Consider the following 17,246-nt stretch of genomic DNA (forward strand, 5'->3'; position numbering starts at 1 on the left):
ACTTGTAAACACGTTACTTTCGCGTAACGCTTGTAACGACCGCACCAGCACTGACGTTTCTCAACGTCAATCAAATTTGTTTACAAGCATTTTCAAACGTGAACAGCTGCCTTTCGCATCGCGATTTTAAAATTAAAAAAAAATCAGGAAATTTCACAATATTTGTTAACAAAATCACCGCCAACATGGAGAACGAAAAGGCCACCCAGCTTCCAATCGCCCGGATTCGAACCATGATGAAAACTTCGCCCTCAATCGGACAAATCGCCCCGGACGCGCTGTTTGTGGTTTGCCGGGCAGCTGTAAGTACAAGCTTACTTTTGATTCCCCAATCAAACTTCAAGATTCCAATTAAAATTTCAGGAAATGTTCATCGGCTACATCACCAAAAACGCCCACAAGAAGGGAACCAAAGCGCTGGACTACAAAGACCTGGCGGCGTACGTCGAGGGGGAGGACGTGCTGGAATTTCTCGTGCAAATTCTGCCCAAGAAGATCACGGTTCGCGAATACAAGAAGTTGTCGGCCGAACGGAAGGATGAAGACGACGACGACAGCAGCAGCAGCAGCAGCAGTGAGAGCGAAAGCAGCGATGGGGAGTCGGGCGAGGAGGGTAGCGGGAGCGACGAGTCCGGCGGCGAGGAGTCCGCGGATGAGCAAGAGGATGGGGCCGGAAGTGTCATCTCGATCGATTCGTCCAGTTCGGACGAGAAGGAGAACTCCAAGAATATGGGAAATAAGAAGTCGCCGCAGAAGCACAAGACTGGGGATTCGCCGTAGGAAGTATTTTTGTTTGTAATCGGATTGAAATTAATATAAGAATTTTACCTAATAATAAATTTTATTGAAGTTTTTTTGCCGCCAAAAACGCGCATTTTGTAATGCGTAACGCCTGAATGAAGAAGATCCCAAGCAATAACGTATGGTAACGATTGGAAATTTACTTCAAAAATTGCCAAATTTTTTCTTGACTAAAAAAAATATTTATGATTCTGTCTTAGCATTTCTACTCTTAAACAATATTTGATTCGATAAATATTAAATATTATTAAATAAAATAATTATTATCAAAATTTCCGCTGAATTCCTCATTATTTCTAACTAAACAAAAGGGCCCATAAACATCATTCAAAACAACAATTGAGTGACAGCGCTTTTGTGCCATTTTAGTTCTCATCGAAATTGCATTTAGAAAGGGCCCATTATGAACAACAGTTGGAAAGTTAAAAGGGCCCAATAACGAGATTTTTTTTTAAATTATGAGTTTTATTGCGAAAATCAACATTAATTAAGAAGAATCAAGCAGAGTTGAGGATAATGAAGTGCTTTATCGTATTTATCATAAGTAAAAATACCATCAGTCAAGCTTCTTTTTAAATTGGAATTCTAGTAGAGGTGGCAAAAAAGAGCGAGCCGCTCAAAGAGCCGGTTCTCTAAAAAGAGCGAACGAACCGTGGCTCACAAAAAAAGAACCGCGGTTCTTTTTTAAACTCCGATGTTTGGAAAGAACCGTTTCAAGATTGCATGATTTTGAAATCAGTGTTTTTTTCAATTTTATATTAATTTCACTGAATTTCCAACATTTTAAAGCATTAAATTTGTTTTTGAGAATTAAAAATGTAATTTGAAAAATATCAATGCTTATAAATTAATGTCTAATTTTTCAAAATTATCCAAAGGTGTACTTTTTCAAGTACTTTAGGATAAAAAGCAGGTTAAAGGGGATATTTCCCGACATTTTGAGAGCAGAATCAACAATTTTTTTGGGAGGTTTCAACAAACTCTAAAAAGCATTCATGCCAATATTTGAATTTTTCAAACCCATATTTTCATTTTCCTAGTTTTCTTTGATATCGCTCTAAAAGAAAAGCTGCATGATTTTCTAAATAAAATTAAAAAAAATCCTCTTGCCCGATTAAACTTTGGCATTTATAGACTATATCGATTAAATCAGAATGTAGAAAAAAGTTCGCAGAAAAAATATTAATTAATTTTAGCAAAAATAGACGCAATTTTGTAAAATTAATTGATTTTTTTTTCTAAATCCTAGATTTAAGTTTGGGTGCTCTCCCCATCCGCTTATTTGAACGTTAAGGTTCGAGCAGAAACATTGAAATTATAAAAGTCCAATCAAAAGAAACGAAAAAACCTTTCATCATTATTTAGAAAAAGAGCGAAAGAGCCGTTCAAAAGAGCCGTTCATTTTAATGAGCGAGTAAAAATGAGCGGCTCTGAAAAAAGAGCGGTTTTGCCCACCTCTAAATTCTAGAGTTTTTTTTGAAGAGGTCCTATAAGCTATTGTCTTTCATATGTTTATAGGACCTAATCAAAATAAAGTCTGGAATTGAAACAAGTTGTACACTTTTTGAAAGCGATTTTCTCGAATCGCGGTTTTTGGTTTTGTGCCCTAATGAAATGCTTGGCTTGATTTGTTAAAATTAAAAAATTAAAAAAAACTTGCAGGAATTTCAGAGATGTTAGCAGTGCCGCATTCAAAGAAATGCCGATGAGGTAGATTTTTTTGACAGCCGGGAGTTTGAGGGCCAACTCCACCCACCCTAAACATCAACAAACCGCCAAAATAACTTTCAGCTGCGCTCCACTCGTGTTCGTGTTAATTTTTTATACTTAATTCAAGCAAATATGCCAGAATCTCATGTTAACGAGGGTGCTTCCGGCTCCGGAGCCTCCAAGGATGTCGCCGCTAGCAAAAAGAAGGCCAATTTGCCATGGTAAGTTCTAACGACAGTATGATCATAGTTCGGACATAAACGTAATTTTTGTTGAACAGGATCGAAAAGTACCGACCACAGAAGTTCGAGGAAATCGTCGGCAACGAGGACACCGTCAGCCGTCTGGGCGTGTTTGCGACCCAGGGAAATGCCCCCAACATCATTATTGCGGTAAGAACTGTAATTTAATCTGAAGAATTGAGAATAACTAGCTTTCTTCAGGGTCCTCCCGGAGTCGGTAAAACCACGACCATCCTCTGCCTGGCTCGAATCCTGCTGGGGGAAAACTTCCGCGAGGCCGTGCTCGAGCTGAACGCCTCGAACGAGCGAGGAATCGACGTGGTGCGCAACAAGATCAAGATGTTCGCCCAGCAGAAGGTCACGCTGCCCCGGGGACGTCACAAGATTGTGATTCTGGACGAGGCGGACAGCATGACCGAGGGCGCCCAGCAGGCCCTCCGGCGGACGATGGAGATCTACAGCAACACGACGCGATTCGCGTTGGCGTGCAACACCAGCGAAAAGATCATCGAACCGATTCAGAGTCGTTGCGCGATGTTGCGATATTCGAAGCTGTCGGACTCGCAGGTGCTGGCCAAATTGATTGAGATTTGCCAGAAGGAAGCGCTGAGTTACGACGAGGATGGGCTCGAGGCGATTGTTTTTACGGCCCAGGGCGACATGCGACAGGCGCTGAACAATCTGCAGTCAACGGCGAATGGATTTGGCCACATCAGCGGGGCGAACGTGTTCAAGGTGTGCGACGAGCCGCACCCGATGCTGGTGCAGGACATGCTCGAGCACTGCGTCAAGGGGGACGTCCACAAGGCGTACAAAATCATGGCGAAGCTGTGGCGCTTGGGCTACGCCGCCGAGGACATCATCGGGAACATCTTCCGCGTGTGCAAGCGCATGAACATGAACGAGAAGCTGAAGCTGTGCTTTATCCGCGAGATTGGCGAAACGCACATGAAGATCGTGGACGGGCTCAACTCGCTGCTGCAAATGTCCGGCCTGTTGGCCAAGCTGTGCGAGGTGTCGTAAAGGTAGGAAATAAAATTTCTGTTTAAGTTTTCATTCCAAAAAAAAAGGTCGCGTCAATCGTCCGAAATCCATTTGATTTGAAAGGTTTCTTTTGTTTACTTTATTACACCTAACACTAGTTTTACAATTTTGATTTGATTGGTCATTTCTAAAAGTAACACGTTTAAAACAATACTGCTCTCGGTGAAGAGAAAGGTGGATGATTGCGACAACTACTTGGCTTCAAAACGAAAAATATCTACAAACAAGCTTCCAGAGTACAAAAACGTGTTGACCTTTGCGTTGAAACCCCGTTTAATACTGTCCTGAATAACACAAATTCACAAACTTAAAACAATTGAAAAATTCACGGTGCATTGATGGCGGCCAATTTTTCGTAAATGTTGGTCAGCTCATTGTAGAGAAGTTTCTTAAGCTCTTCGGAGGTACCCCGAGGCCGCGCCCGGGCCACGTCACGATCCTTCACCGGGCGCGCACACCGCTCCAGCAGCTCCTTTAACCGGTCCGGCGTTTTGTGCGTTATCAAGATCCCCGGGTAGCCGCTACTTCCCAGAAATATCTTCTCACAAACGATCTGCACGTTGTTGTTCAGCACCGTCGACTCGCACCGTTGCTTCTCCCTGTTGCACTCCGACTGGCAGAACATAAAGCGGCAATCGTCGTCACTCGCGCACTGCGTCCCACTCGAGATCTTCCGGTTGATCGTGTACTCCGGGAACAGATACCGCACGTCGTCGTACTTGAGCCTGTTGTTGTTAATCCCAAACCGCCGCAAATCCACGTGGCACATCTGCAGCTCGTGCTGCTCCAGCTCGGCCACGTAGTCCAGAATCAAAACCGCAATCTTGATATGATATCGCCACCGGTCGAGCTCGATGTGACTGCCGTACCGTTGGTCTTCCACGAACTCAACGGCATTCAGATATTCGGTGACGAACATTTCCCCACAATTCTCAGCGATGTAAGGAAAGAGGTCCTTTTCATCGAACAAGTTTAGCATTACGTACTCGTGGTTCTGGACCAGGTTCCAGCTGTCGCGCATGCTTTGGTGGAAAAACAGCTCGCGATGTTTGTGGCCCAATCGGAGCAGCGTTCGCATCTTATCAAAGGGGATGTCCATGTTGTACTTGTTTGAGATGTACCGCTTGACGATGTTTTCGTACTCGGTTTCGGTTGGGTAGTGCTCCTTCCGGTAGTAACTGTCCACCCAGAATAGTTTCTCGTAGTTTTCATTCGGCACTGCTTGCTAAAAAAAGGTCGAGCTTTTCAATTATGTTCTATAAACTAAGTATGCATTGAAACTCACAATTATATTGAGTGTTGTGTCCAACTTCTTCGTCTGAAATCGGTTCGGGTGGTGCAACTCAAGAGGAGGATCCGGACAGCGAAAGTCCCAGTACACGTTGCTGTTGCCGCACAGATCCGAGCACATGTAACCGGAGAAGCCCACGTTTTTGTAACGTTTGCACTGTTGAATGAAAAATCATTCCTTCAATATTGTATCTTAATAAAAATACCGAATTTCGGCAAATTAACTGTTATTTTTAAAAATCAAAAGCTAATATTTTTTTAAACAAACTTCTATAAACTTAATAAAATACATAATGGTGTGTCCTCACGCTTTTTCCTCCCCTATAGATTCAGAATAGTGTTGTTGTTTGGACACTCCGTGCTCAAACCACCTCAAACTCCACCCACTTCAACGAATCATCTCTGCGGTAAACTTTACGCAGTAGGCCTGGCAGCTTTAACGTTTGTGGCGTTTCAATGCATTTTAATGCAATGGCGCAATACAAATGTTAATACACTGTAGGGATTATGGGTTGCAGGATTTAATATGTAATAAATTATTAAATGAGTATCTATATATATAAAAAATTTCGACGGTTTTGTTCGAACGCGAATCAGTTCAATACGGAGCGTCGGATCGAGGTGCTCTTTGTTGCGTTGGGTTCGTATAAGCCCAAGGAAGGTTTATATGTTGAAAAATTGCCACTTTGGCCACTCTGGGACCGATTCCGGAGCATCTGCAGATTGTATGGGAAAAGTTGCGTAAAACCAAATTTTGATCACAGGAGGCTGAATAAGCAAACAAGCTATACGTCAACAAACAAAATAACACAAGACGAAGTTTGTCGGGTAAGGCTTGTTTATTATAAGATTGATATTTATAATTCATAAATAAGAGTTTGGAGCGCAACAAAAAGTGCACACCTTCATAATTATTGCATAATTATTATTATTATTGATGACAGATTGCGCATTGAGTGCGAGAGAGCGCGCTAGCGAGCTGTGAGAGAGAACAACGAGCGAGAAAACAGCGAGATGCGTGCGGCCGGCGAAAGAGAGAATGCAGATTGTCAAATCAGTTTTGTGGTTGATTTGTGTGGAATAAGACGTGTTGTTTGATAATTGCAAAATATCTGTGATTTTTTTTATATAAAAGAAAGTCCCCGATCTCGACAATGGCACAGTCCGGTAAGTCGAACCTTTTGATTAATGAAAGATTATTTGTTTTGCTTGAATTGTTGTGTTGTGAAATCCAACAGTTTTGTTTACCTGCCAGAATGCAGGTCCGAAGTTTCGCTTTGTTGTTTTGCCTGTGTTTTGAAACAGGTAGATTTTTGCTTGAAGCTTTTATTTGATATTGATCAAAGGCATAAAATTATCTGCGATAATTGACGGTCTTGAATTTAATGAATGATTTGCTTGTTGTTGTGATGTTGAGAACGAATGTTTTGTTTTGAAGTAGAAATATTAGCTTTTTGTTGCGATAATTGAAAACCAATGTTTTTGTCGGCCAAGGGCTGCAAGATTCCAAGTATCCACAGTGCAATAAATGAAGTTCCCAGTCCTGCTAGTTTGAACTATGTTTTAATGCTTTTGGATACTAGGGATGCCCAGGTGCAGGACATCCTGGAAGGAGCGGAACTGATTGTATCGGCAGTCCTGTTCGCGACTGTCGTTATCAGGGAAGCGATCCGCCAATTGTTGGTTGTTAGTATTCCTGGTTATGAGAGTCTGAACAGTATAGCTCTGGTCCTGCACCAGTTCCCTATCCTCATGCCTCCCCGTATGTTAGATGATGACTTGAACATCTGTCTAGCTGGCGGTTGATGATGTCCATGTTTCGAATCGTGGTGATTGCCCTGTCTTGTCACATGTATTTACGTAACTGACGTATAGGCGAGTGACAAGGTAGCACTATCATGACGAAGTATGATTGCGTGGACGGCCATCACTAGGGAGTTCCGTAGTGATTTTTCAATGGAGCGTAGCCTTGGGTGTGAGCAGGCAGCCTATTCCAGTCACATTCAAAGTGAACTGTTTGTTTGCAACAGGAGTTGCGCCCTTTTGGGAAGTTACTCCGGAATTTAACGATCCTTAGAGAGGATTCTCCAGGACAATCATATTGAAATAGCCGAATGAGGAGGGCACGGAACAACGCAGTTGGTTTGGGTGCATACCTAGATCAGCTGTGTTGTTTTGGGTGGGAGTGGGTTATTCGTGAGTGAGAAGATCATGTATTAATGCATCTTTTTCGTCTTCATTTTCATGTCATGCCTGGGCCTACGACTGGAGGACATTCGCACCAGGACAACCGAATCAAGACGTCTCCGGTGTGATATCTATCACATTGGAAACAACAGCAACAACAACAACCTGATGGCACTCAGGTTCAGGAAAGTATTTGTATCGTTATTTTATAGTTTTTATATTTTATTAACATCCCTTTCTTTGCAGAGCATGAACAACAATAACAAAGCGGCAATGTGGGAAAGGGAAGTCATTTGTGATTGTAGAAGGTATTGTTTTGATTCACAGCATGTTGAACGAACTGTTGTGGATGTACCTAGAACATCGCAGCACGGGGTATTTCTTCTGCACATTTCCAACAACAGTACTTGTTCGGTAACTTGGCTGAGAATGGAGCACAGTTACTGAATGTTGCTCGCAAACTGGGCTGAACGAAAAATGACGAGGGGACCGATGCATAACATTTTCTCTACAAATGTAAAATGATGGTTGCTTAAATTTCTTTCAGAGCTCACCTTTAATTTTGACTTAACATTTAATTAAAACTTAAATATGATTTCTAATTTGCTGAACTTGCTTTTGCATCCACTGGCCCCTCATCATTCCGGTTTGTTTGGTTATTTTTACGTTTGTCTGCTTTTTAAGTGGGCTACAGCCCAAGTAGTCCAGTCAAACAAGCTCAGTTATCGAACAAGTACTGTACTTTAATTTTGCTCTTTCTACTCTTCTGCTCTCATTTCCCAATAAATACTGAAACGTGTTTTCCCTAACAAAAACAGTTTCCCTTAATATGCGAACGATTTTAACTTCTGTTTATCATTGATCTTTCCTTTACCTATTTTCTTATTTATTTATTAAAATGTAATTTCCATCGGCTCCCACTCTTCTTTCCTTCAAACTACAATTATTCTTTCAGTATCGAACTTTATGTAGTTTGCTTTCCTTTATTGTCTATTGTTTAAATCTACACCCTTTTCTTCAAACAAGTATGGTTCGAGTCCTTACTTAATATATTGAATGATCACACACATAAAATTATTGTACTTTTGGTAAACTTTTGAATAACATGCTTAGGTTCAAAACATTGTAACAAAACACCGCGACAGAAGAAATAGCAACAGATTACCACGATTCAACATTAGGGAAGATTTCAGGAGAAAACAGTACACAGTAAATAACAATTAGTTTTTGAATTCAAACTAAAATAAAACAGTTTTTGCTTTAATGAAAGTTGATAGGCACACTATAAATGGTCAGGCGCTTATACTTACATCAAACCCTACGTAATGTACCACCCCCGGCCGAGTTAAAATGCGTAACCGGAAAAGAAGGTGTGCATGCCTGGCACGAACACTCAAAGCGTGTTCTAGCGTGCTGCTCGTACTGACTCAGAGCAAGGGTGAGATGTAGGTGTAAGGGCAGTGCGTGTTCGTCGGGAACCTGGTGCATAAGATCGGTCAAGGCCCGTTCTTACACTGAAAATTGCGAATTGCGAATTGCGATAATTGAAAACCAATGTTTTATTTTTAGTTTATGGTGGAAGTTGAAGGCAAAACATTTGCTCAAAATTTGATTGTTTTTGTGCAAACAAGTTATTGCTTAAAAATTGATTGTTGTTATTATGATTCACGGCCAATGTTTTGTTTCTAATTTGATGCAATGTTTAATTGTTGTTGTGGTAATTGAAATCCAATGTGTTGTTATGAATTAGATTACACATTTGCCTTGTTTATGTGGTTGATGAAAATCAATATTTTGTTTATAATTAAACAAGATTGTGGAAATTGAAAACCAATATTTCGTTTTGAATTTGATGGAGGATTGGTTTGCGATTGAAGGTTAATAATTTGTTTTTAATTTAGTTGTTGTTTTGGGTAATTGAAATCATATGTGTGATTTGAATTTGATTGTTGTTTTTTAATTGACGACCAATGTTTTCTTTTGTATTTGATGCAAAATTTAATTGTTATTATATTAAAGCAAGCAAATGCTTCAGTAGAATTTATAAACGAATGGATTGTTGTTATTATTGATGATCAATGTTTTTTTTTTTTATTTTGGATTGGATGCTGGATATATTGGTAATTGAAGACCATTGTTTATTTTTGAATAAGATAAATATTTGCTTCTTGATAGTTTTGTTTTGAATTTAATGATAGATGGGCTTGTTATGGTAGTGGCTTCATGCAAAGTTCAACAAAATCACAAATTACAAAAATTACATAGCTTTAATTTTGATTTGATGAAAGATTTGATTGTTGATGAGGGTTTTGTTATGATTAGATGACAAATTTGCTTATTTTTGCGATAAATGAAACCAATATTTTGTTTCGAGTAAGATACGAGGTTTGATGGATATTGTGAAAATCGAAAACCAATGATTCTTTTGAATATGTTGATGATAGATGAAATTTAATTTAAAGTTCCCGATGACGACAAACATGACAAGAAGAAAGCTAGGCGTTATCTAACCTAAGGCTTTCTCCTTGATCCCTTCGAAAGATTTACTGCGCTAAGATAAAACCAATTTCCATAAAAAAAACAAAGCTCTAGGATACCGGCTTGCGGGACCTTGACAAAACATCAACAAACCCACCCCCAAAAAAGTGCCGGTTGCGATGAACACTTTCTCCCTCTCCAAGTTCACCCCGCAAGGACGATAAACAAACCGCGTTCACTCGCGTAGGTGGCCCCTCGCTCTCACAACATTTCACCGCGAGAGAAGCAAAACAACCCCTAGTTTGACATTTTCCCAACCATCCACCCCCACCCCTCTAGAAACGCACACACAATTTTCCCAAAGAAAGAAAAGAAAAGAAAAAATGGTCGCAAAGCAAAAAGGAAAAACTTACGAATTTGTTAATTTTCCACTCGACGCCGGAGTCATAGCAATGGAACGATGAGGTAATGTTTTTGTACACAAAGTACACGACCAGCGCGGCGACGGCCAGCGACACGAGGTAGCAGCGCTTCCGCTGGGAAAAGCGCACCTTCCGGGCGAGTCCCTTCAGGCAGTCGTTCTTTGTCAGCAGGTGCATCTCTTCGCTGGGATTATACTCTTTGGTCAGCAAACAAAACAGCAAACGAATCAATTCCACATAATGAGCAGCAACGATTTTCTGGGTGGGATCCGTTCGAATTCGTGGAACTATCTCGGCGAAAAACGTGTGACGACCAGACACTGTAGACCACTGTCGACGACCCGTGCGGATAATGTCCTGTTTTAGCAATGAGGGGGAGGGCACGTGAAAAAAAGATGTTTTTCCACTCGGGCGACCAGTGGCGGCGGTCGCCGGAGGAAAATGACGAAAAAGAAAAAAATATATTTTTTTTCTTATCTGAACATTGGCAAATAAAATCAATCTGATCAAATCGAATCACCAAAATAAACATTGTTCTTGTTATTGTTTCTTTGTTGTGTGGTTAAAATCATGAAAAAAAAATGAATATATTTAAAAGATTAATTATTTTGATTTGATAATTTGAAATTTAAACCTCTGAATTAATGCACTTTAAGATAAAATTAATGTTGATTTAAAAATCATTTCATGATTATTTATTGGAACTATTTTCATTCAATCAGGTTTAACCTGCATTGGTTTATATAGAATGTTACCGATGTTACCTCCAAACTATTAAAATGCTACCAAATTTGGTCGATTCAACTAAGAGTAATGTAAAAAAAACCCTGGAGAATTTTGATGACCTTAAAATTAATCAACCAAATTGAGATCAACATTTATCAAACAACTTGTAAATTCATATATACTGAAAGATCCTCTTAGATAAAAATAGATAATTTGCTATGGTTTCCATATTGCAATGAAAAAAAGGGGTTGATAAATGCATTATTCAATCAGTTGTTGCGCAATATTTAGTTAAAAAACTAAGGCCGACGCAAAAATTTAAAAAAGTTTTTGTCCCTCGGCCCTGGCCGAGGTCAAGGGGGGAGGCAAAAAAATAAAAAAACATAAAAATTTAAATAACAAGCCATATTCTTCACATTTAAATGAAAAAAGTGTTTTAAAATGCATTTTACACTAGATCAGTTGTTTTGTAATCATTAGTTTTCAAAAAATCTAAGATCTGACAAAAACAAAAATTGTATCGAAAAAAAAGATTTTGCATCGAAAATTTTCAAAAAATCTTAAGATTTTTTAATAAACCCAAACATGCTAAAAATGATTTTAAACGCAGGAGAATGTATTTTAATTTGATTTCAGCTGGTTGCACTTGAATTTTCATTAAAATTTTGAAGTTTATTGTAAAAATATTTTTTTTGCCCCCTGATTTTTCGGGCCAATTTTGAAGGGGGGGGGGGGGGGAGGGGTGTGACAAAAACTTTTAAAAATATTTGTATAAGCCTAAGTTTTGACGAAAAAAACTTTCTCGGCGAAACAAAACACTTTTTGTACATTGTTATTTCAAAATATTTTTAAACTGTTTCAATCATGCTCAAAATCATTTTGAACGCAGGGAAATGCATTTTAAATAATTTTCAGTTGATTGCACATCTAATTTCATAAAAGTTTTGAAGCTTCTGAAAAAAAATTGTCCCTTGATTTTTCACGCCAATATTGAGGAGGGGCGACATAAACTTTGAAAATTTTTTGCAACGGACTTACCTACTTCTCTTATTTCATTATTTGTTTCAATTTTTATTATCTTTACCTTAATTTTTTTTCATATTATTCATATCATTTTTCAATGTTTTGCTTGTTTTCGCATGTTCTCCTATAAACGAATGATACAATTACCAATTTAATTATTTAAAAATGTGTAGGGGAATTCTCTGAACATAAATTACTGCATTCTTTTTTCTATATAAAATATAAAAAACATTGTTTTTAAAGATTGGCAAAACTACATAAAACCACCAACTTTCAACCCTATCATTTTCTAAAATTTTAAGTGTTCTTATTTACAATAATCCAATGCATTTTAAAGATCAAAAATTGGTTGAAAATTTGATTTTTGGCAAATAAAGATCGAAGACCGACTAGTTGGGGTTGTTGGGTTGAGTGATTGATATGATTAATATTTTGATGTATAAATTTTAATTATAAATCTCAAAATGTGTTTACCTTTTTCTAAAATTCTATAATTAATCACTTTGTTGGTTAAAACATGACTTCGCCAAAATTTATTTGAGCCCCTGCAGTTTTTTTGAATAGATCTTGTAAACATAATTTTTTTTTGCTTTTCAGGTGTTTTTGAATACTTCTGACTCAAAGCGGTTTCAAAAACATTCAAAAAATTTAAATTTTTGTTGAAAGGACTAAAGGAAAAAAAAACACTCTGGATCTTGTATTATTCGTTCAATGCAGCCATGGCTTGGATGAATTTTCAAAATAATTCTTAGTTGAGCTTATACAGGCCTGCCCAACGTCCGGCCCGCGGGCCGGATCCGGCCCGTGAAGCCATTTTATCCGGCCCGCGACGGCTTTTTAAAATATTTCTATGACCGGCCCTTAAGGCTGTTCATAAAGTATTAAATAAATAAAAATTTTGTCTGAATTAAAAAAATAAGCTTGAGATCAAATTTTGACATACTATAAAAACATTCTTCATGTTTGAATTTAATTCTTATAATTTTTATATTGATATTTTTTAACTGAAAAATTGTGCAGGAAAACAAAATTATCCATTTCGTAAAATTGTGAAATTTACGAAAAAACTTGGATTGTTGTCTTAAAATTTACAAAAAGAGAATAAATGTTATTTCTTCCAGTTTTGACTGTGTAAATTTCAATTTGTAGTTTTTTTTTCTAATTTCTTTTTTTTAATAAATAAGTAAGCAAAACTAATGTATTTTTCCAGAACAACTTTTTAGTGATAATAAGCTTAAAAATCAAATTATTCATATTGAAAATAGATCGCTGGAAATATTTTTAAAATATTGAAAAATGTAACAAAAACTTCAAAAAATTGCAACGATCATTGAAATTTGAATGTTTTTTTTTTATAAAAAAAATATCAAGGTATTTAATTGCAAACGTCAAAAACAATATCTATCCAGGTTTTTAAGCGAAGATGGCGTTCAAATGGTGAACGTCCGAAATGTCAAAATCACGCAGTGGTACCAATATTCCGAAAAAAGTGTTCCATGGCATGACAGCCACATTTGTTTTCTAATGTTGGTGCTACTGCGCGATTTTGACAATTCGGATGTTCACCATTCGAACGCCATCTTCGCTTAAAACCTGGATACAATTTTAAACAAGCAAAAATTAAAATAAGTCAAATAAGCACATTTTTGAATAATATATTTGTTTTTCATTTTTAAAATCAAGGTATCATATTTGCAACACTAGTTCTTTTATGTATTTGCTTTAAAAGACCCCAATCATAAGAAAATTGAAAAATGTGTTTACTTTTTCAACTTTTATCAAATATTAATTCCGGCCCGCCACTGCTTCAGAAAAATCAGATCTGGCCCGCAGGGCCAAAAGGTTGGGCACCCCTGGCTTATGACTATGACAGGGTGGCCACTCAAGTCGGGAAATCGGGAAAGTCGGGAATTCGCCAAAATCCGCAAAAAATCGGGAAAAAGTCGGGAATTTGTGATTTTTTGTCAAAAAGTCGGGAAAAGTCGGGAATTCTGAGCATACTTGTTTGAAAATTATTTTTTAACTTTTGAATAATTTTGTAATATTTTGTACAATTTTCAAATTGAATTCACTCATTTCTGCTTTAGTAACATACTTTAAATTTAAGGTTCTTTTCACTATTTCAATGTATTTGAGTATGGAAACACTGTTTAAGACATTTAAAATCGTAATGAATATTGGGGTCTTTGACACAGATTTTCATAATATTTTTTAATGAATCAAATGATCGCTATTAATTTTTGTTCATTAAACAAGAGGTAAAGTTAATTAAAAACTAATATAAAAATAAAGCCTAATAGATTCTATTTCATTTTGTCACATAGATAAAGCTTGATTTTCAGTTTTCGGAAAACTTAATTATCGAATAAAATCCAAAATTGAAAAACGAAAAAAAACATAAAGAAAAAATTGAAACCGCAAAAACATCAAACATTTTGCTTAAAATAAGTGAGAAAACATAAAATCATATCAAACTGAATTTTCATTGAAAAAAATAGTTAAATACTGGCCACTAGGTAAATTAACATTGATTAGAAAATTCAATATCAAAATTATAAAATTAAAAAGGGAACTTGGCAAAAACATGTTTTTATGAATTCCTGTGACATTTTTCTAAATCCTTTGAATCAATAATAACAGCAATTATGTTTTAATCATTCTTTGATTTAAAATGATGATGAAGTTTTTAAAAAATAGGAACGATATTTTAAGTTCAGTTATCTTTAACTTTTTGTCATTTCCAGTTGAAACGAAGTATCAAAAATTATACGTTTGCCAATTTAAAAAATAACATGGAAGTTATAAGTATTGTTGAACTTTTGATTATTTTTTCAAAGACTGATAGTTTGTGTTTCTACTCTGAATCATAATAATGAATTTCAATTTTTGAAGTTATTTTACTTGTTGTTTAGTTTCTGTATTTATAAAAAATGCCTATGTTTGGTTTTTTTTTTAATTCATTGAGAATGTTTTTTTTTCTGTGGTTAATATTGACTTTTCTTATAGAAAGATTTATGTTTGAAATCATTCTTTAGATAACAAATGCCTATTATTTGAGCATTCTGGAAAAGTCGGGAAAAAGTCGGGAATTTGAAAATGGAATTTGAGTGGTCACCCTGCTATGAGTGGCATTTTAAACCGTCCAGAATCAATTACCCTAAGTCAGGGGTGCCCAACCTTTTGGCCCTGCGGGCCAGATCTGATTTTTCTGAAGCAGTGGCGGGCCGGAATTAATATTTGATAAAAGTTGAAAAAGTAAACACATTTTTCAATTTTCTTATGATTGGGGTCTTTTAAAGCAAATACATAAAAGAACTAGTGTTGCAAATATGATACCTTGATTTTAAAAATGAAAAACAAATATATTATTCAAAAATGTGCTTATTTGACTTATTTTAATTTTTGCTTGTTTAAAATTGTATCCAGGTTTTAAGCGAAGATGGCGTTCGAATGGTGAACATCCGAATTGTCAAAATCGCGCAGTAGCACCAACATTAGAAAACAAATGTGGCTGTCATGCCATGGAACACTTTTTTCGGAATATTGGTACCACTGCGTGATTTTGACATTTCGGACGTTCACCATTTGAACGCCATCTTCGCTTAAAAACCTGGATAGATATTGTTTTTGACGTTTGCAATTAAATACCTTGATATTTTTTTTATAAAAAAAAAACATTCAAATTTCAATGATCGTTGCAATTTTTTGAAGTTTTTGTTACATTTTTCAATATTTTAAAAATATTTCCAGCGATCTATTTTCAATATGAATAATTTGATTTTTAAGCTTATTATCACTAAAAAGTTGTTCTGGAAAAATACATTAGTTTTGCTTACTTATTTATTAAAAAAAAGAAATTAGAAAAAAAAACTACAAATTGAAATTTACACAGTCAAAACTGGAAGAAATAACATTTATTCTCTTTTTGTAAATTTTAAGACAACAATCCAAGTTTTTTCGTAAATTTCACAATTTTACGAAATGGATAATTTTGTTTTCCTGCACAATTTTTCAGTTAAAAAATATCAATATAAAAATTATAAGAATTAAATTCAAACATGAAGAATGTTCTTATAGTATGTCAAAATTTGATCTCAAGCTTATTTTTTTAATTCAGACAAAATTTTTATTTATTTAATACTTTATGAACAGCCTTAAGGGCCGGTCATAGAAATATTTTAAAAAGCCGTCGCGGGCCGGATAAAATGGCTTCACGGGCCGGATCCGGCCCGCGGGCCGGACGTTGGGCAGGCCTGCCCTAAGTCCTCGCCATAATTCCACTTCGGATATTGATTTTATTTTTTATATATATTTTTTATATTAATTTTTTAATTTTTAGTTTTTCGTTTAATTTCTGGGTTTACCAATCTATGATGTAACTTTTTTGAATTTTTACATTTTCAATTTGAATATTTTAATCATTTCCCTACCCCCCTTCACCCAAGAATCTTAAGTGCATGCACCGTCTGAACTCTTATTTGATGTTAAAAATATGTAAACTAAAACATATAGAAAAATTTACATCGATATTGATGAAACGACGCCCTTGCTCAGGTAATGTCCTTAACCGTAAACACATAACAACGCGTGGGTATTCTCTTTCGTTCTCTTCGCTCTCGGAAATGAGATAGTAATGTTTACTTGGAGCAAGAAATGAACTCATTGCGTAGGTGAATACGAATGACTTGAATTATTTAATCGTATTTTGAATTATTAACAGATAATATTTACTTGTGTTTGAACCTTTTGTTATTTCAAACAACATTATAATTTTCACCTTGACATCTTTCAATGTTTTTCACATGTTTCATGCTTATGAACTCAAATAGTCGACAAACGGTATCAAATGAAATCGAAAGCTAAAATTCACTCAGCACAAATGACATCACCGGTAGAACTATCGGCGTTTCCATCAATGACGTCATTCAACATATTCGTTGTATGTGTGTACTAAAGTTGCATATGAACTACAATAATCACACTTGCGGAAGAAGGACGCATGCGTGCCTTTAAATAATTCATTTCCTTTTTTTTTTTTGTTAAAATGTTTGTATTAAACCTTAACTTAGTTTTTTTTATTTTCTTTATTTAGAAAACTTTTGTTTCACAAAAAACTTTACTTCTCCTGGTCTACTTTTTTTGCTTTCATTTAAAGTATTTTTATCAATTATCGTGTTTAGTTTTTGTGTTTTGTTATGATTTATTCAAACTTAATTCTTTTGTCAGCTTTAAGTTATTCATATGTTGTGCTTGTTTTCAATTCATTGCATTAAAATGAAATAAACTGGTTTTTAAAATTTAACAAAAAGTGACTAACAGGTAG

At 36.2% G+C, this 17,246-nt stretch overlaps 3 protein-coding genes across 3 annotated transcripts; 2 read left to right on the forward strand and 1 right to left on the reverse strand.

The window, feature by feature from the left end:
- The first annotated feature begins 96 nt into the window (after window positions 1-96).
- Window positions 97-839, forward strand: LOC120427160 (chromatin accessibility complex protein 1). The gene is made up of 2 exons (XM_039592022.2): window positions 97-302; window positions 364-839. Exons 1-2 carry the CDS (start codon window positions 186-188, stop codon window positions 778-780), a joined length of 534 nt encoding a protein of 177 aa, XP_039447956.1. The 5' UTR covers window positions 97-185; the 3' UTR covers window positions 781-839.
- Window positions 840-2,580: 1,741 nt separating this feature from the next.
- Window positions 2,581-3,798, forward strand: LOC120427045 (replication factor C subunit 2). The gene is made up of 3 exons (XM_039591880.2): window positions 2,581-2,732; window positions 2,792-2,903; window positions 2,955-3,798. Exons 1-3 carry the CDS (start codon window positions 2,644-2,646, stop codon window positions 3,774-3,776), a joined length of 1,023 nt encoding a protein of 340 aa, XP_039447814.1. The 5' UTR covers window positions 2,581-2,643; the 3' UTR covers window positions 3,777-3,798.
- Window positions 3,799-3,843: 45 nt separating this feature from the next.
- LOC120427485 (divergent protein kinase domain 1C) lies at window positions 3,844-10,549 on the reverse strand. The gene is made up of 3 exons (XM_039592348.1): window positions 10,166-10,549; window positions 5,083-5,244; window positions 3,844-5,022 (listed from the first exon to the last, which is right to left on the reverse strand). Exons 1-3 carry the CDS (start codon window positions 10,349-10,351, stop codon window positions 4,123-4,125), a joined length of 1,248 nt encoding a protein of 415 aa, XP_039448282.1. The 5' UTR covers window positions 10,352-10,549; the 3' UTR covers window positions 3,844-4,122.
- Between the last annotated feature and the right edge of the window lie 6,697 nt (window positions 10,550-17,246).

The sequence above is a fragment of the Culex pipiens genome, chromosome 3 (assembly GCF_016801865.2).
Source record: "Culex pipiens pallens isolate TS chromosome 3, TS_CPP_V2, whole genome shotgun sequence".
Taxonomy (NCBI): Eukaryota; Metazoa; Arthropoda; class Insecta; order Diptera; family Culicidae; genus Culex; species Culex pipiens.